The 20,342-nt window shown below is 38.2% G+C and overlaps 1 protein-coding gene across 1 annotated transcript; it reads right to left on the bottom strand.

The window, feature by feature from the left end:
* Positions 1-114: 114 nt before the first annotated feature.
* On the bottom strand, positions 115-19,244 carry ext2 (exostosin glycosyltransferase 2). Its single transcript, XM_067496366.1, has 15 exons — positions 19,093-19,244; positions 18,225-18,565; positions 17,882-18,105; positions 17,345-17,434; positions 15,999-16,115; positions 15,679-15,874; positions 15,402-15,541; positions 15,212-15,305; positions 10,634-10,765; positions 7,361-7,550; positions 5,033-5,199; positions 4,376-4,519; positions 3,730-3,858; positions 2,977-3,059; positions 115-1,722 (listed from the first exon to the last, which is right to left on the bottom strand). Exons 2-15 carry the CDS (start codon positions 18,537-18,539, stop codon positions 1,584-1,586), a joined length of 2,160 nt encoding a protein of 719 aa, XP_067352467.1. The 5' UTR covers positions 18,540-18,565; positions 19,093-19,244; the 3' UTR covers positions 115-1,583.
* Between the last annotated feature and the right edge of the window lie 1,098 nt (positions 19,245-20,342).

Genomic DNA, 20,342 nt, shown 5'->3' with positions numbered 1-20,342 from the left:
CGGAGGGTCTGCTCTGGACGGTCACAGATTGGAGGAAAGTTAGAAATGAAACAGGAAAATTTCTTCATCATCTTTCCACTTCACCCACACAGATGGAAAAACAGAACATTAAAACTATGAGAAATAGTGTGTTCTTTACTTATTATGTATCATAAAGTCATATATACACTTAAATACATAAACTCAAAGAATTTGAAAACATTTCACAGACATTATTAAATGAAGGATATAAAAAAAATAAAATGTCATAAGGCAATGTTTTGTTGTTTTACCTTAAATGCTGGAAAACTTGTAATAACAAGGACAACAAAAAACACCACTGGTAAAAAGGAGAAATACTTCTACAGTTTATACATATACTAACTGGCCACTTCTTTAGGTACACCTGTAAAATTGAATGTTATCCAATAAAGCAGAAGCACCTCTAAATATAATGCACTCCAGTACAAAGACTTCACCACCCACAATAATATACACAGAATTATCAGCTTTCTGACAGGTTCAACTTAAAAACTGAGAATTTATAACATTGTAAAAGTAGAAGAGCTGCTGTATTGGATTGCTATAGACTGTGCCAGTGTACCTAATGAAGAGGCCAATGAGTGTCTTTGTGTGTGTGTGTGTGTGTGTGTGTGTGTAGGGGGGAGCTCATCCATTGTTCACTATACAGCACGTCTTCAGATGCATGAGAAACAGTGCTCATAAACATAACTTAAAATGTTGTGTGTGCTTCGATTTGCATATGTAATTAACAAAAGATAAACTGAGACCATGTACAATTACAACTTGATAAGCTTCAGCAGTTAAGCCTAATTTTTTTCCCCACCACCAGTGTCTCACTGTAAATGTTTGTCAAACTGTCCAATCTGAAAAGGTGTGAAACATCTACTTTCCATGATCTGTTAGCCATCATAACGTGTGCTATCACATTCAAATAATCATTTAAAGCCTACATAGATATGTTATTGTATCATTTACTTTATAATATGTACACTAAAAATGTGTTACTTTTTCCTTTCACATAGTACAGCTATAATATTCTGGTCCATGTCAGCCTTTGAAAGAAAAATAAAAGTGGAAAATGATTGTTGGACCATCATAAATTATGACTACTACACAGCACTGCTGCAAATACAAATATATACACTGTATACGCCGATTCCGGAAAAGCTGGAGCCTAAAATGTCCAGCTCCAATGCAGTAACAGTGAAAGTCCTTTAATCAGTCAGCCTCTCAAACTTCCAACTTAGAGTGAGTCTCCAACACAAGTTCACGTAACAGTAATCTACACATCATTGTTTAAAAAAAAAAAAAAAACTTTACTTTAGGCCGACAGACAAATCACTCATCACCATCCTCAGATCTCAAAGTCCTGTCAATCTATATTAACTTAATGTACTGTACAATTCTGCCTTTTACAATATATTTAAAAATCAAAGTAAAAGTCACTTGAGCTGAGAGGTGGCAAGAACATGTACAATGTCTGAATACCGACATCATCATGCTATAAAAGATGATGGTTGTAATGACAAATCTTAAAGCTTTGAGACTGCGATGAGGTCCAAACATGTGTTACTGGCTGGTCAGAGGCTGCCGATGTTGGGGAAGCTTTTGAGTTTCTCTGGGAAGTCGTCTTTATAGAGCACTGGGTCTGCACGGTGTTCCACCACCTTCAGAGGCATTGTACCGAAAACTGAAGCAAACTTGTTGATGCACTCAGATCTAGACATGAAAACAACCCATTTACTTTAAAAACAAGATAACATGTACTTAATTCATAGCTTCTAATTAATAATGCTTTATGTATATGCTGAAGTCCTTTTTCATTCCTTAATTACTGTAATGTGTCCAGCTTAAAATATGTTATTATTTCTAGATATGCAACAAGACTAGTGTATTATCATACCTGTATGGTGACATGTTGAGGCTACACCCTGTCACTGCCTCTGTATTTTTATTTTACACAGCTCAGAATACTTGCACAAAACATGCATGACTTAAATTAAATGACTGTATCTAATTTTAAAAAGGGAACCAGAAAGTCCGAATATAATTAAAGTGTAACAGATTGTTTTAAATTATGTTTCGTGCGAACGTTACATCACAACGTAAAAGTTATTGTCTTCCTGCTGCAACAAGACACCAAACTGCAGTTTACTGTGAACATGTTTTCTGGCAATGAATAGACAAAGCTTCAGATAAGAGAGAGAAAAGTGTGGAGAAATTGTAATGCAATGCAGTTAATTCTGCACTGAGCTCTGTGATGTAAAAGAAACAAATTTTTACCCTTATGTGTTTTGGGCAAATTAAATTTTTAATCTAATTGTCACTCTGATTTTTTACAACAAAATTAAAATGTCATTTTAATGTTTTTTTTTTAACACTCAAAACATCGACCTTCAGGTGTCCACAATCTTTCATTTCAGGTAAATCGTACAGATCAGGGTTTTTTATTTTTTGTAAACTATGTCCAACCATAAAAACAAATACTTCAATCTGTGAGCATACAGGGATTGGGGGAGACTTCCTGTAAAACATCTGCAAGTGGGCAAAGGTACAAATTTTAACAGGTCAAAGGATTTAAGATGCATTACATCTTAACAGTAGAGTATAAAGTATATTTATTTTTTCTATTTATACTGAGCATCTTTCGCTCAAACATTTTATAGACAGATTAAATTAAGAAATTAAGTATTAGATTCATGTTGGATAAATGACTGCCCCTCATTTGTTTTTAATTAAGGAAAAACCTAACTTGTTACTTCAATGCCACTAGAGGACTCCATAATAATTTGTTTTGTCTTTTAATATAGCCTCATATACAGTTTAGATGACTGGACACAGTCTGGATGTTTCTAGTCTGACCACTCTCTAAAGTATTTCACATGCATAAAAAAATAAACAAAGCAAAAGAATGAACAAATAAACGTTTACTGCGCTCACATCATATATGATTTTTAAAACAAAGTGCCATACCTCTCCACCATGTGTGTCTGATCCAGGGACAGTCCATCAATAGCAGTACACTCAGGGCACTTGAACTTTTTCCTGGGGGTCACCTAAACAGAAGCAGAACAAAGTCACACCAGTAATGTCAGCTCACTTTACCTCTTTGTTAAACCTCAGCAGCTCAGGCAGAAGCTAATACACTGTCCAGCCTGACAGCTTAAGTCTGACTTTTGTCAAGTCCAGCATCGGGAAAAATGTCTGAATTCTCCTCGGCTGAACTGGAGAGACATGATATACAACTTTCCTACTTCTTGCTTCCATCACATCTACACACCCAATGATCTGGGACCTGTGAATATGTGTGTGAGTGTGTCTGTGTGTGGAAAAGAAAAGAAAGGGAGAGAGACAGAGAAAAGAAGACAGACGGACAGTGGAGTGTTTTCTGAAGGAACCTGTTTTGAGATGTGGGAGTGCGGGTGCAGGCGCAAAGAAGTGTACAGCTTGTGACTTGATGGCAGGGTGTGCGTGAGCCCTGGTGAGCTTAGGAAAACATACTCAGAGGGGGAGTGCCAATGAGTGACACACAGATAAGAGAGGTTAAGGCTGGGCTTAAGCTTGGCCCCCTGCACCTGGGCATAGTCAATGTGATGAGGAGGGGGAGAGGCAGTGAAGTTGAAGGGTGAGATCTGATCAGACCCAGAGATGCTGGTTCACTTTGTCAGGCTTCAGCCTCCCACTGCAAGTTTAAAGCTCCCAGGCAACTCGGAGCTATTAATGTACCTTTATGGGGGCTTTGCCTGTAATGTTAGCCACCAGGAAGTTCATGGCAATATCTTCGCAGTTCATGTGAGCATCCACCCAGTTCTTGATGTCTCCTGGCATCTTATATGTGTACAAATAGTTGAAGTACTGGAATGGAAACAGATTCACAGAAACAAATGATTAGTATATGACATACAGATAACTGAAGATGTATCGTTTACAACAATAGAGATGCTGTTTGACCAGATGACCCAAGAATATGTAGGAGGAATGACTGCACTAGAATTTGCTTTGAACTTAAGTGAGTGTGTGAGCTTTTAAGCAGAAGTGAGATAACCTTGCTGTAGCTATGATATGCTGCTCATCTATCACTGTAATCCTTCGGTCTGAAATCATGCACATACCCAAAATAGAGGTCTACAGGAAATTCTCAAGACATTTCTGCAGAGTTCTTTTCTTTTGTTGGATTTCTGAATATAATGGACAATCTGAATTGGAAAATTGATTGTGTTTCTTTGGATCACAAAGAAAAGGGGGCAAACATTCATAAGTAGCTCACGGGAAAGTTGCATAAAAAAAAACAAAAAACAAAAAAACAAAAAAAGCTCAAATAGAGATCAAATAGCCAAAACTACTTAATTTCAGCTAGGCTTTCCCAGGTTACCTTGTGGTAGAAAGCAGCTCCAGTTAAAACCATGGAGACCTCGTTGGTCCACTCTGACTCATACTTCCACTTTCCCATTTCATGGTCCCAGAGGTGCAGCCGACCTGGGTACCCCACCAGTCTATCTGGGAATTCTCGCCACACCTGGCGCAGGACAGAGCACACATAGTCAGACAATATCTTCATATCAAAGATAACTTCTCAATATTTTTTATGAGCCAAAAATCACAACTCAAATCTTGACACCAGTAGCTAGTCCAAGCAAGAAACACTGTCATCTATTCAGTCAGGCAGCTTCTCTATCCTGCCTGTAATTCCACGTAATTATCCCTAAACTGGGAATAATTTTATTAAATGGCTTCTAAATGGATTCAGGTTAATGTGTTGGGCTATGTGGACCTACACAGGTATGTGGACATGGAAAGCATCAGTTTTAGACCTGTCATCATTCTTCACACATCAAAAACACACCCATCAAGCAGGCACTCTACCCATAAGCTAGTGCTGAATGAGACTGTAATCTCTCTGAATGACTTTGAGTTCTGGGATCAACTTGAAATGGTTTCCTGCAATACCTGCCATCGGGGATCAAAGGAAAGTTTAAAAATATGGAAAAGCAGAAGAGTTTTTAAAAAAAATGTTGGTCTTTTTTCTCACCTCATAGCCAAACTGCAGTTCATCAGATGTCAGCATAATGATATCATCATCAATGGCCAGCACAGCCTCTGTCTCGATCTCGTCGTACGGGAAAAAACGGTTACTCAGCTTGTTCTCTTTGGTTCGGACGACTTTAAGCGGGACACCGATCTTTGGCCAAAGTGACTCTGCCAGAAGGTAAATGTACAATAGTAACATGTTTGTAGTTTCTTTCACACAGATAAAAAGTTCAAACAATTCGATGGCTCAATTAGTTAACGTGAAATTAAAGAAATGGGCAACAATTTGAAAATTGAATTTTTTGTTTAAACAATTTTTCATAAAAACAAAACGGAAAACAGCTGGTTCAAGCTTCTTAAAATTAAAGATTTACTGGTGCTTTGTGTTATATTTTAAGATATTTTTCACTGTTTTCTGACACCGCATTAACCAAACAACTGTTTACTTAACAGAGAAAATAAACACATTAGCTAAAAATAACTTTGGTGTAGCCCTTAATAGTTACGTTTATACCATATGTGAAACAATGCAAATGTTTCCATGGATTTTTAATAGTTGAAGAAAATTATAAATATATGGCCTCCATCAGTGTGTGAAGATGAGCGAGCAATTATGATGTCATTTACCACTGACTGAGTATTTGAACTCTGTCCTGACGATGGAAAACAGTGCTCTGGGAGTTTAACTTTGCCTACTGACTCGTATCACTACACTAACCTCAAGCACGTGCAAATCTAACCACGCTCCGATTCTTCACGAGACAGCTCAACAAAGTATTTTTTTCAGGGAAGTATTTCAAGGATCTTGGGTTGTGTCCATGGCACGAACTGTGGTACAAACAGATCACACAGAATGTGTCCCCTCATTAATGGGGTAACTGGGGCCTGGCAGCCCATAAGAAGATCTCCAGGTCCTTCTAACCATGTCTGAGGTCTTCTGTCAAAACCCATTGTCAGGAAAACTGCTATGTTAAATGCCCAGAATTTCTTCTTTCATTCTGTCCATGTTGCTGTCAGCCTGTCTTTTATTTCCAGTGTTGGAAAAAGACAGTAGGAGTGATGAAATTATGAGCCATTATCTGAATTTTAAAAAGTGAGCTCCACCTTGGCATGGGTCTTAAAGCACACATTCTTTCTTCTTCTGTGACTTCTTAAACTGTATTCAAAAACCAAATCACATACTTTGTAGAATAAGCCTTGTTGTATATCTATGTCTCTAGCATTTATTATAGCTGTTAAACGTAGCTGCTGTATATACTGTATATACATTTTTATAAACAATAACAACAAAACAAAAAACAATAACAAAAGTCTGTTACAGAACAATGGACACATCTTATAAAATAAACGAGGTAACAATTGTAGGACTGTAGAAACAATTTCTGCCCATGAGCCTGACCCACAAACGGCCCCTTGTTAATTCTAATGGGTCACAAAGCTCCAGCTAGGCGCCGCTGATGCCTCTAATGAAAAGGCAACTCACAGCCACAAGAGATCACTTCAAAGTCATCCCTCTACTTCATTATCTTAGCCAACTCTTACAGCAGCAGGACCGCCTAAATCCTGCTCAAGAACTGTCTTCATCGGAGAAAAGCCATCAGTGAGTACGAATTACTGATGTGTACTTAATTGCCATATTAAGGGCAATGATTGCTGTAGAGCTCCACCTGCAATAAATAACATCTAATAAGGGCTTGCTATGTGAGGGATTACAATTTAGGAAGTCTTACCACAAACTAGCAGTAATGAAAGTCAAAAAAACAGTGACAGGCAGGTAATAAAAATACACAGGGTACTGCTGAGATGGCTTATTTTTTTATTGATCCAAATACCACTTAAAAATACTGCTTGTGTACCTATGCTTGGGGTGCTAAGAGATGATTAAAATATCAACATCTGTTATCTTGAATATTGGAGATTTGACCAAACTTTCCTCACCCTATGTGAAATAGGAAACCACAGAGTTGTGGCTCTAGCCCTCAGCATGTCATGATAACATGTACTCAGGGGAGATGAGGCTTGGTTGTTTTTACCATTATCACTCGTCGTTTTGTCACACGACTCACTCAGGTCTTTACAACAACCGTGGATGGACAAAGAAAGGGAAACAGAAAACTAAACATATGTGTACAAAGTCTATTTATTAAAGTTGGGCTTTATATACCATTATCTAGTCGTCACCTTTCACTATAATTTAATCTTCAACAAAGGTGGGATTTATTTCTTTAAGGCTGCATTGATTCAGCTAGTTAGGTTCTTTAATCATTGAAAACAGAGGCAATCAAAAGCTTCAGGATCTTTTCTTTTGGTAAAAATCTGGAATACTCACCCCCAGGAGGACTCTTGTTCTGGTTGTTCCACACCACCAACAGCTTAGCCAAGCTGGGTACTTTGGAGATTTCTGTAATGACTCGGAAAAGACTTTCAACACGATCGTAGGTCAGCACTACTGCAGTGAACCCAGGTGCTCTTGGTGGGATAAGTGGCAAGAACAGAGGGCTGTTTACACTGGACCACTTCTACAGAAGATGGGAAACAAAGAAAAGTGCAAGATATTTAGGCCACAGGCACAATTTTTCATTCCCATAGAAAGCTACTGTAAAGTTTGCGTCATGTCTGTGTCATCCTGTCTATCGTGTTTTCCGTTATTTAATGCACTAAAATAGTACTTTAATGGACACTGAGGTCACCTGCAGTAATTTCCAGATGACGACTTATTTTTTTATTTTTATGGAGCAAAAATCATGCAATAATGTCTTTCAAGTGCTAGCAGGGGTGGAAAACAGAATTTCAAAAGCTTCCAGTCAGAATATTGAGCAAACGCTACAGAAGAAGCAATACAGAAATATAGATGAGAAGACGAAGGAGTCTGCAAATAAAACAGATTGGCTACCTTTTTGCATCGCTTGTACAACACAGTCACAATATAGGAGCAAATAGAGGGCTTGACAAATTTAACCAAGAACACCTAAAATGTTCCCTCCTGTCTACAGCGAAAATTAGTCTAAGGAAGAGAAGGGGAGCATATCTAACACAATAAATCTGTGGGCTTCTTGAAGTTCATATAAACTGTGCCTCTCCCCTTGGCCTAAGAGGCCACAGAGTGATTATGTGGCTCCTTCCACAGCATCCACACAAGACTGTCAACAAAGACACAGCCACTTCTTTTACACGACATCAGTCACTCCTACACTAATAAAAATTCATTTTACTAGAAAGTGGAAACTTCCTTGTGGTCGTTCTCACATTGCCGAAGAAGCAGGGAAAATAATTAAAAAGTTAACACGTTTAAGAAGCACAGAAACATTTAAACAGTGGTGGCTTAATTCATTTGTCAAACAGAACAAATTAGATGAAAAAAGCCACAGCTCAACATGTCCCGAACAGATCTAAAGGGTTAGTGTGTTTTTGTTTTTTATAGGTATACAAAAAAGGAAGACTTTTATTTATGTGAACTGTTGCTGCTTCCTCATTAAGCTAAGACATATGAAAGCCCCCAGATGTTTACATTAGGTAAAGAAGAACTGCCATGCATTTGAAATGCCTTTTTCTACCTCATCTACATTTCCACAGACATACATTTACAGGCTTCTCCTAGAGGAGTTGAATGTGCCCACTATTGGGCTCTCCACGATTCCAAAGCTTAGATGAACACTCTTGACTGTCCCTGATCGTCTCACACACTGGGCGTTTCAGAGCTGTTGCTTCTTCCACACAGAAGCAGATGCTACACTGTTTCTTTTATGGCAAGTAAAATCGTGATTTACATTTACTGTTGCCAAATGCACAAGCACTAATTGTTCCTGATATTTCGGCATTGTTTTTTCTTTTTTTATTCTTATTATTATTTTGGCTCTGAAAGCCAACCTGATTTCAAAAGAAGATTTCAAAGACAAAAACTGCTGCGGAGGATCACAATGAATATGGGAAAAGTGTAGGGCTTGTATCCTCTCTCTTTTTTTAAACCTCGGATTACATATGATACACTTCACATTATATGGTTATGAGATTTAAATGTAAGCACCATCAAAATAAAGCTTAGAATGCATGTACTTGGACCTCAAGTTATTTTATTTAAAATATAATATGCAGAGCAAAGAGTCAAAACTAAAGTGTTCATTTACATTTACGCCACTGTAACTTTTAAATAAAATTTCATTTATCAAATTACACTTCCATATGCCCAATTGCTACAAAAATGCTTAACTCAGAGTTTGAATTGGAAATGCCCCTAATCTTGTCATGTACAAAGCTTACAAGTATGCCCACTACCTACAATTCCCAAACAATAAGCAGCTTGTCCCTTATTCTGGAACCCCCAACTAAAGGCACCAGCAATCCTGGTAAATGTGCTTTCAATTACCAGGCAAAAGACTATAGGAGTAGAGGGGGGGGCAAATGTCTGCCTGAATTATTTAGTGCTCTGTGCAAGATCTTCTCACCATCCGTTTATTAAATCAATTGAGACAACACTTCACTGTCCCATCTCAGGCAGAAATGGCCAAAGGTCTGTACCCAAACACAATTAACCTTCTTTGAGTCTGGACAAAGCTTGAGACCTGAGTGATACTGATAGTTTGGACTAGATTAGTTGCACTGACAACACATTTTCACATAAGTGGCCAATGTCAAGTGTAACTGCTGATTAACTTGCTCAAATGAAAACAGGCTACTATGTTTAACAGTGTGGAGCTGGTGATAATGATGCATTATTGCTATAATGCAATAACACATCATTATTAAATGAGATTCAAATACGGATGCAGGTTTGTGGAGATGTGAAATGACAAATCAGACACAAGCCACTTGTTTATACCAAGGCAACAGCCACCTCTCAAATCTCAGTAATTCTTAGAATCTACTTATAGTGGGATACTTGTAGACATCTGACAGATGCTAAGACCCTACTATGCAGCTACACACATGGAGCACGGAGGAGACTTTAGATCAGACCAGGCTGATTAACAACTCCTAAGAGACAGTCTCACAGCCAAGCTGTCTGCAGCCACAGACTCCCACAACCTCTGGGATGCTAAACACACACACACAGCAGTCGTCACATCCAGCATACTCTCTACAAACATAATGACTCAGACATGCAGGAACTTATTTTTCACCACAATGGAGGCATCCTCCTAGTGCAGAACTGCTGACACAAACTGGCTGCTTCAGAGCTAGCTGGGTGTTTACCAGACTGAAGTGCTGCATGTGTGGCGCTTCAGGAAGATGGAAGCTGTCACTCTGCCACAAAGACTTCGATTTATAAGGCATAGGAGATCGGGAGAGCTTATGTGGCTGTTAGCTGTGAGCGCCTGTATGGTCAGAGCTTCATTCTGGATGTGTGTTAGACAGATGCCCTAAATAAAAAGACAACAACTGACCAGCTCGGAAGAGTAAAGCAAATAGACTGTATAGATTAAATGGACATTTTTTTGGATGAGAACAGCCTTCACTACATACATATGGCTAAATATCAGATACCTCTGAAAGACAAAAGTAATATTTTAAGAAACAGTAAAAACTATTTAATATTGCTTAATGCCTAAAACATACAAATACTTGGAGATTGCTTAAAACACATCAAGTCTACACTGTTACATACCACCACAGGTGGATTGTTCCACTGCTCATAAGTCCGTGCAGCATATGGGTAGATGCGGTCATTGATGATCTGAAGTGTTGTCAGGCCAATAGCCTTCATGGAGCTGAAGTAGGCCTCCCAGTACCAGTGTGCCTAAAGACAAATGGAACACGCCACCTTAAAATGTACTGCAAAACACACAAAAAAGTAACCAAAAAAAAAAACCACACTAAACTTGCTTACAAGATAAACATTTGAGTCAACAATTTAAAAAAATGTGCATTTATTTTCCACATCTTTTGTATCTGACGTTTATACATATTGCTTATAAAACATCCCAATTTAAGAAGCGTACTCCAATGTGAAGTCTTAACCGCAATACCTAAATTCTCCCCTGGGTTTACGTCTTTAATGGCATTAACAGCTCTCGGCAGCCTCTTGCCCCTCTGCAACCCTTCTTCTTAACCCATCGGAAATATGTTTTGACCTGTTTTACTTCAACAGATCTCGGATTTGAAAAACAGACTTCAACAATAAATGACCTTAATTTGTATCTTAATGTTATCAAATTGGCTGCTGCAATACAGAACTGCCCTCGTTAAAAAAAAAGATTACCTCTGCACTGAATGTGTTTATTCTGTGACAGTGAGAGATAGTCTGTTTAAGAATATTTAAGAGAAATTAATGACAAAAACTGTAAATGTACACCTTTTACATACGTTTACATCAAACACTTTAACCTCTTTTCCTCCTGCAGTCGTATAGGCCTACAATAAACTTCAAGGGACAGTTCAGAGGCAAGAAGACCCTGTAAGAGTTAATGAAGCTTTAAAAATCACTATCTCCTCCCAGGAGGCACCATGCTACACTGACCTGACTCCTCCCCAGCAGTTCCTCATTGACCTACATTTCCAGGGTAAAGGATGTCAATTTTTAAGTCTGTGGGTTTAGAACCATGAGTTATGTTTCCATCTTGATCACCTATTAAAAGTGCACCAAACAGAATTACTGGTAAATGCGTGCGCTATGTGTTAAACCAAAATAGTCCTTAGTGGCACGAACACGTAACAGTCACCAAAATCAACCATGACTGTGTATGGGATGAAGTTCTGGAATTGTACAACAACACAAAAACAGAATTTATTTTTATGGAGTGGTTGAGCAGAATCCAAAAAGACTTTCTAATCTCAGGGGGGAATCCCAACGGCCCATAAATCAGCGAGCGATGAAAGTTCCTTTTCCGACCGGGAGAAGGCAGAAAGCAAACTGTGCTGGCCCAAGGGCCTGTTCCACGACCCTCCACCCTCTCCCAGCGCCTGCAGGAATTTTTATGTGCAGGAAAGAAGAGACAGCATTGCAAGAACCGAAGACAAACCATTCTGTGCATCAATTGCATGTTCTACACTTGGTTCCCGTTTGGTTGTACTGAAGGAAAGTTGTGTAGCACTATAAATGCACTAACTTTAACCAAGCCATGAGCTAATTAAAATGCATTTCATTAATAAAAGCTGTGTATTGCAAATGTAAATATAACTACAGCGCAAATACTGTGACATAATCCAAATTATATTAACAGCCATTGAACTTGTGATTATCTTTTCATTTCCTTCTTGTTAAAGCAGCTCCTGTTTTTTCTTGGTATTTTAAAAAAGGGTCACAGAGATTATCAGAAAGACCTTAATTACATTAGTCTGCAACATTTTGCTCAACTCAGTTGAAGTTGCCAAGTGCCTAACAAATGATTCAACCTATAGATCAGAACCACAGAGCTTTGGACAGAACCAAACACTCAGTATATTTGACTAAATAAAAAACATTAGTGAAACCAAGTCTGTTTCAATCATGTAAGCTGCTCACTGTGAGTACTGTTTTGATAAAGAATTATTAATACTTTTAACAATCATTAAAAAACAAACAAACAAAAAAACATTTCAAATAGATGCAGCTTGTTAATATTAAAACCTGGTGTCCCAGGTGTCAACTAAGTCTCATGAGAAAATCTAAAATGAAAACTTCAGGAACAGAACTGAAGACCACTGATTTAGTAGCAGGTTTCATGTAGACTTATTAAGTCTTGTTGGTAGTGAGCTCCTTGGTTTCCTGTATTGCAGACTACCCCACTGGCAAAGGTTTGTGTTTCTTTAAACATTGTGCACCATTAGCACCACAGTAGCTTGAGGGTACATAATCGACAAATCGGCTGCAGCTAATGTACTGTTTGACATAATGGGGTGCCGGCAAGGCTACACAAACTATGTACAAAGTATGAAAGGCTGAAACAAACTTCTGAAGACAGGTAAAATTAACAGAATAAAAGAAAAAGCTGCTAAGCTGAAGTTCAGTGCCAAGACAATACTGAATTCCATCATGGGCAATAAGTCCCTAGTCTCACTCTGTCCCATCTTTTATATATTTAACGTATTTATTTATATCTCCCCACCCACCTCGTTAATCTTTCATTTTTTCAAACTACCAAGACATCATAATAACTAATGTCTTATCAATGGTAGTTCAGAGTATTGAAAATGTATAGGCGAAAAGTTAATTTATTTCATTACCTTTAGGAAAGTTTGCAGTGTTGAACCATATTTTTAGATTTTGTAAAAACATATAGTATATAGTATAAGTATATAATACAAAGTATGTATGGGAAGATAGATTTAGACAATATGAAATCAAAGGCTGCTGAGACCTCTGCTGGCAAAAGTAAAGAAATGAAAACACATCAGTTTGACCATTGCTATGACCAATGTCTGCTTTCAAATATATGGCTCTCAGAATACATAAAAATACATATCTTAGAATAAATATCTTCTTACAGTGGCTAGAACTTAAACAAACCCATCTTGATGCTAGAGTATCCAAAAGGACAACATGTGGGGAGAGGAATCCCTAGATTTATGGAAAAATGCGTACTGTAGACAGCGAGTGGCCCTTCACAACACATACAGACTATTACTATAACATTATTGTGCAAAATCTACTTTGATAAAATGTATCATTTATTATTATATTTCTGTCCATGCATTCATTGACTTTTCAAGGTAGGGATCTCCTACAGTGAACCAACGATAAAGAAATTCAACAAAAAAGTCAGAAAATTCCTGCAGGGGCTCTATTTGTGCTTTGATAAACGAGCAGACTTCGCTTAATTATAATCAGTTAAGAAACCAAATCATGTACCTAATAATAGGCCAACACAGCATCTGTGTGACCATCTGTGTTCCTTCTTACACAAAATGGCACACACATTTCACAAAGAAAATTAAGTATTAAATTAAATCTAGGTAAGTAGCATACAGGGAAGTTGTTTAATTTTCTTCTTTCATTTTGAAGTATAATGATAAATGTCTAGAAAAACTGTTGAATTGTGGTCATCAATGTTGCTGGTAGGACAACTGACTTTTATGCCTTGAGTGTCCCCTGATATAAAACAAAACAAAAAACTCTGACGTACCATGCAAGTTTTACCAAAATTAACAATATCATTACTTTTGTTGAGAAATCTGTCAGAAGAATCAAACACCCTCTCTTTCCCAGGGGCAAGCAATGTTTTTTCTAAGCTTGTCTCGTGTAATCCAGGCCAGTCACAGAGCCCTTGGCCTAAAATGTATGATTGGCCAGTATAACTGGTAAATGGGCTTCAGTTGATTCCTCAACGGAATGAGGAGCAGGTGTACTCCTCTCCAAGTTGTTTTTTTTTGTCCTTTCTGCTTATCCCGTGAATTCAGGGTCGCCACAGCGGATCATTGTCCGCATGTTGATTTGGCACAGTTTTTACGCCGGCACAATTTTTAGGGCCGAATGCCCTTCCTGACACAACCCTCCCCAATTTCTACCCGGCTTGGACCGGCACTGCACAGCTGGGGATGGGAATGGGCGGTTAGGGGTTCAGCGTTTTGCCCAGAGACACTTCGACATATAGTCAAGATTGTGGATTAAAAACAACTGAGCCTGTGGGCCGTGGACAACTGCCGTACCAACTGAGATACAGCTGCCCCACTTTTCTCCAAGTTGCTTTTACTTTTGTTTATTGTCTCTCAAAAGAAAGAGTGGGCCATCTCTGCATTGAAAGATTTAAAAAATATAAACTGAAAATAACTAAAATTTACATTTACACATAATTCCAAATTGTTTTTTGCTTCTGTAAACGTAATCAGTTGGTTAACGTACAAATTAGGGATGTGCCATTACCACTTTTTCCCAGACTAAGTACAAGTACTTACATTTGAGTACTTGCTCATACATATTATCAATGCAAATACTAAACTGTTGTGCTTCAAGTATGTGTTGACAGTAAAATCCTCATTAATCCACTGCACAGTTAAGCTGATGAGAGACACTAACAATCACTGATGTGCCAAAAAGCACAGTGAGGACATGCCTGAAGCTAGCTAAGACCTTTAGACTAAACTGTTCACACCGTTTACACCAACTGGCATAGATTTCTAGTCTGAAAAGAGCACACCTCTGATGAGTGAAAGTTTTGAACATTATATGCTCAAAATTAAATTATTAAAGAATTACTAAAATGCAGCTAAAAGGTTTTGCTGAGTTTGATGTGACATTTTCACTCTGGTAAGACACTAGGACTGTTACCTGTCTCTGCATCTCTTCAACCTGTTTGTGAGGGATAGTCTTTAGGATCGTGTACATCTCTGATAGCTTCTCCTCTGGAATAACCACAGATGCCCTATGCAGATAACAGAAAAATGAAATTACTGAAGTGAAAATGGCACACTGTCAAGCTTTTCACTTGTTTTTCAACTGTTCAGTGACATAGCCAGACCTTTTCCAGTCAAGTACTTCAGAGAATGGCAAAATGTAGGAATCAGCAAGGATGACAGGGACACAGCCAGCCTGAAGTACATCACTGAGGGCAGCCTGACCCAAACGTGCTCCCCTCAAGACCACACAGAACGAGGAATCCTGTGTAGGCAAATTGGGCGCAATAAGTTTTGAAATTAGTTACGGAAGATTTAGGAAAGCAGTGCATTCAAAAAGAAAAGGGAAGCAAGAAATTCTGGGAAATTATTTGTTAATGTAACAGTTGTTGTGCATCCCACCTGTAAGATCTGTGGGTAGTCATAAACTTGGCCCTTATAGCAGCGTTTCCTCGCAGAGGCGGCACCTTGAGAGAGGCTGCTACACTTGTCCAGAAGAAGCAGTGCTTCTCCATTTTCTTCTTTCAAGCGCTCCAGCTCAGCACGGTACTCACGGTGGATGGCAGTTTGAGAAGACAAAATAAAGTAGCGCCGGGGCCTGAGAGAATAAAGAGAATAGAAATGTAACTGCTCATCAAGCCATACTTACATTAATGATTATAAATTACTTAATAAATTAAAATAAACATAAAAATAAGAGTAAAAGTGTGAGATCTGCTCACCCAGGCTGGCGCTCAGGCAGCTCAACATCTGCAGAGAGGGGGCTATAAACTGGGATGCTGACATCATAACCTTGTCTGTAGGTCCATGTAGAAAAGCCACCTCCAGCCAGCAGTGCTCTGAAACCAATAGACCTGGATGTAATGCTTCAACACACTAAGGTATCAACAAATTCAACAAAAAAAATTAATTATGTCATTTTGCTTCCTGTGAAAACACTTGCTAAAATAACACTAATGGCAGATGTAGTATAATATAATTTAAAAAAAAAGTTATAATAATGGGATTAATAAAGGCTTAGCAGCCTAATTATAAAAATTAACAAATAGTTCTCTAGATAATAAAAATAATTTTAAAATGTCTTCTATTCTCCAGTGTGGTGAATATAAAATGCAAAGGCACCATAAGTCACACACACCTGGTTCTGATGAGGCTCCATGCCAAATGGACTCCAGCTGGATGAGCCCAGGAAATTCCTTACAGCTAAAGATAGTGTTCATTGCCTCAAGGCAGCATGTTCATAAACTCAACCTATTCCATTCTCAGCCATCACTCTAGCCTACAGGACATCTTGAGACACATTAGCTCTTTTACTTTAAATACAACCAGACTTAAAACCTTTAGTCAAGTTCTGCTGAAAGTATTTCATCATCCAACGGCTTGTAAATATGCCTTTCATCTTCATCAAATTATCATACATTTAACTTTAGAAGTGACTTCAGTTTTTTTAAATGCTGTAGTAACACACGACACCTGATGATAACTTTTGGGATAATAAAGTTAATGCACTAATGATGCAGACCATTACTTTTGTTTTAAAGATTAATTTAATGAGATAGTTTGCTTCTAAAAAAAAAAAAAAAAGTTAATTTAATTACAAATATTTCTATACCATTTACAGAAAAAACTACAGTTTTTCTAAAATGCAATAAAAACTACAATCTTGGATTTAAGCAATTTAGATGATCCCATTTACTGTATTTTTTTAAATGTATGAAATGTTGAATACGATGCTGGCAACACACTCAAAATGTGATCATAATCAATCTGCTTTTTCAAAACTGCCCCAGATGACGTCATCTAAACTCCTAATAATAAAAAACTCCTCTGGGTGTTGTCATCTGGAGGAGTTTTTCAGCTAGTAGCAGGGAAATATTTTAATAGGGAAGTCAGAAGGAGGTTTAACAGCATTATTGTACATTTACACTCTAAACTAAAGCTGAAAGTTGAAAATTGGTGAAGTCGCCCTTTGAGTTGTAAAACAGTCTGTGGTCACCATTGTCAGATTCTACTCTCCTCTAACCCAGTCTTAAATGCTAAGATGGCTTTTTAAATGTGCTGCAGTTACCTGTCCCTAGGAACATCCAAGGCAGTATTGTAGTCTGGTGGACCTCCAGGTAACATGTTGAAGAGTAAGTGATTCATCCCTTTGTCCCATCTACCAAAACATACACAGAATTAGTGCTGGATTTAATTGTTAAACACATTGTAATATTTTAGTATCAAACACTACTAAAGTATTGTACTATAAAAATGTAGGTTAATTTCTGCAATTCATACCAGTAATTATAAAAACATGTTTTTATGCTAAGAGAAAAGAGACACATGATATGTTCCTATTTTGTGTGAGCACTGGTCGATATTTCTGACATTTTAGGACATATATGACGAGGTTATTGCAACTAGTCATTTCTTATTAAAAAATTATGTCTTAAAAATGGTTAAAATAGATAAATTTTTTCGGATTAGAAAGCTACATTTGAGCTTTAACCCCAATAATACCAAACCAGCCGAGAACAATTTGAAAAAAAGAGAAAGCAGTGGATCACTACAGCATGATTAAGACTGATTACATCCAACCCATTAACAATAGCTAAACGTCTACCTGGGTAACATTGCCAGAGCCTGTGCAGTTTCTCTGATACGTAGGGAGTTTTGATTTAGCACATCAATAGATGGGATAAAAAGACATGCCCTGGTGACATCATCTGTGTAAAAGTCACTGTCAGAGATGGCACTGAGAAGGTCATTGTATTCTCGAGACAGTCCGATGCTGCTAATCGGAACACCCAATTCATCCACGAACCTCTGCAGGGGGTAGATGTAGACCTGAAAATGCAACCATTCACAAAAGTGGGTCATAACTTTAACATTGGCCACTGCAAAATCCTGAAGGGATAAGTTTAGCTTGGCTACGTTACGTGCTGTGTGTTTTGGGAAACAGTTACCTTTATTCTGTTCTTAGGATTGTAACCACACCTATACACATCAAAACAGGTGTGCATGCGACAGCTCAGGTCACCCCTTTCAGGAATGGGGCTGGAGACAGGCAGGCGAATGAGAGGTGCGTCATGAACACTGCGTTTATCAAGAGTCCAGTCGGCAGTGGACTCAATGGAGTGGGGCCAGAACTGAAACATCCCGGTGGCAATTAGTCCAAGTAGCACCACAGAGAAAAGGGTGATATAATATATGCGGTGCTTGGTTTTCATCCGCGGGATAAGAGCGGGCCCCCGCGAGCTGTATTTCCCGGAGGCATACATGACTGACACCTCTGTCCAGGCAGCCACTGTAACACAAAATCATTGACAGCACCATAAACTGTTTGAAGGAGCGCTCCAGTGATTAGTCAACTATACTTTTTATAATCAAAAAATCGTTTGATTCCCAAACGCTCCATGTATAATTAACGTCACCCAAATACAACATCAGAAAATTATAAACACGCAGGTCGTAGGTCTTTCAAAATATCAATATTGTTATATAGAAACAGTACAAGTACAATTCATGTAGCGTTAACGTTAACGCTAGCTAATTGTAACAGTAACATATACTGTGCTACTGCTGCTACCACATCCGTGTCACCAAGCCAAAAAAAAATCTTAGAATCAATCAGATAGCGGTGAATTTTCAAGTATTAAAATGTTTATATTATGTTAATGATAACTAGGATGTTAGCTTGGCTAGCCGTAGCTAATTGTCGTTAGCTAAACCAGCTGTGTAAACATTCGTGCTAAGTTAATTCACAAACGCCAGCTGAGGATCAAACTATCGGTAAAGATTTTCTTTTCTAACGTATGTATATATGATACTTACCCAGACGTTTAACTGAACGATGCTCGACAGTTTGACCTTAATTCATGACAGCTATTAGAAAGTAGTAATTCTAACCTAGTTTTAAGCTAACACTAGTTCTTCAGGAAATCGTTCAGAGTTTTTCTTCTTCTGTGACTTATTGACGGTCGACAGACGCCTATAGGTGCATTACTGCCACCCATTATTTCGGAGTAGGAACCGTTCTCCTCTTTTTTTTTTTTTAAATAAATACTATGAATTTTAAAAAGTATTCTTTGCGTTTGGTACGTATGGTATTATAAACTAGAATTCATTTAAAAATTCTATAATGTCTTAAAAGTTTTTGTTTTTGTGACTTGCTCTCCTTTAGCCTTCATTTTGGACCCAAATGCTTTTCACAGTTTTTATTAGGTTAGTAAACTGTGTAGAAGGGGGGGGGGGGGGGGGGGGGGGGGGGCTGGTAAATCAGTGAAAGAGCATTGGGTTGGGAATCCTACCCCCACCAGGCGTGGTCCTGCCCAGTAACCAAGGGCGACCTTGGTGCCGCCACAAAGCCCAGAACTCAGGGACTTATATACATTACTCCTGACAAAACTTTAACTATTATTTCAGATGATCGGGTTCAATAATGTTTTTAAAGCGGTCATGTGCAACTATATCCAATTAACATATTACTGATTTGATCCTGTCTATTGTTACTACATGTATAATAACTGATACAAGTATTTGCTAGTGTAGTGTACATTGTCAGAACAACAGCAGCAGTGTCTCTACAATTCAAATATTTTACCTGGTAGAACTTATTTGGGAATATTTACACAAAAATGCAGTGGAACTTATGTAAAATAAGTCTGTGTCGGTTTAGACAAAGCAGTACTGAATAATTGAATGCAACATTGATTCATATTTGCTCATGTAGCACATGTGCATTTTGTTTTTCTCAGTGCTGGTCACTGGGTAACTCAGTGATTCTGCTTCGTGACACAGGTCCAAGGTGCGTCATTGGTGTTATCAAACAGACACCCTCCATGCATGCTGTGTCACTTGCCCCATGACACCTCCAGTAGCCTGAAGAGTAGATTCTGATCCTATGTACACTCAAAATCTACTGCACCTACACTTTAGCTTAAATATAGCTCAGAGCAAGTCATCTCATCTTTACTCAAAATCCACCTGCACTCAGCAGTGTGAACGCTGCTGACACATTCTTTACATCAAATCTAAAGCACAAGGTTTTTGATCGTTCTATTTGAGAAATCTTCTCCTACTTT

This window comes from Channa argus, chromosome 2 (genome assembly GCF_033026475.1).
Source record: "Channa argus isolate prfri chromosome 2, Channa argus male v1.0, whole genome shotgun sequence".
NCBI classification, from domain to species: Eukaryota; Metazoa; Chordata; class Actinopteri; order Anabantiformes; family Channidae; genus Channa; species Channa argus.
The sequence above is the reverse complement of the archived record's forward strand: the minus strand, read 5'-3'. Positions and strand labels throughout refer to the sequence as shown.

What these genes read in the sequence shown, in the direction of transcription:
- ext2 (XM_067496366.1), bottom strand. Translation starts at nt 18,539, where the DNA reads ATGTATGCCTCCGGGAAATACAGCTCGCGGGGGCCCGCTCTTATCCCG. An exon ending in GCTCTGGCAATGTTACCCAG is followed by an intron (nt 17,435 to 17,881) that starts GTAGACGTTTAG and finishes ATGTTTTGGTAG; the next exon opens with ATGGGACAAAGGGATGAATC. An exon ending in TTGAAGAGATGCAGAGACAG is followed by an intron (nt 10,766 to 15,211) that starts GTAACAGTCCTA and finishes ATTTGTCTTTAG; the next exon opens with GCACACTGGTACTGGGAGGC.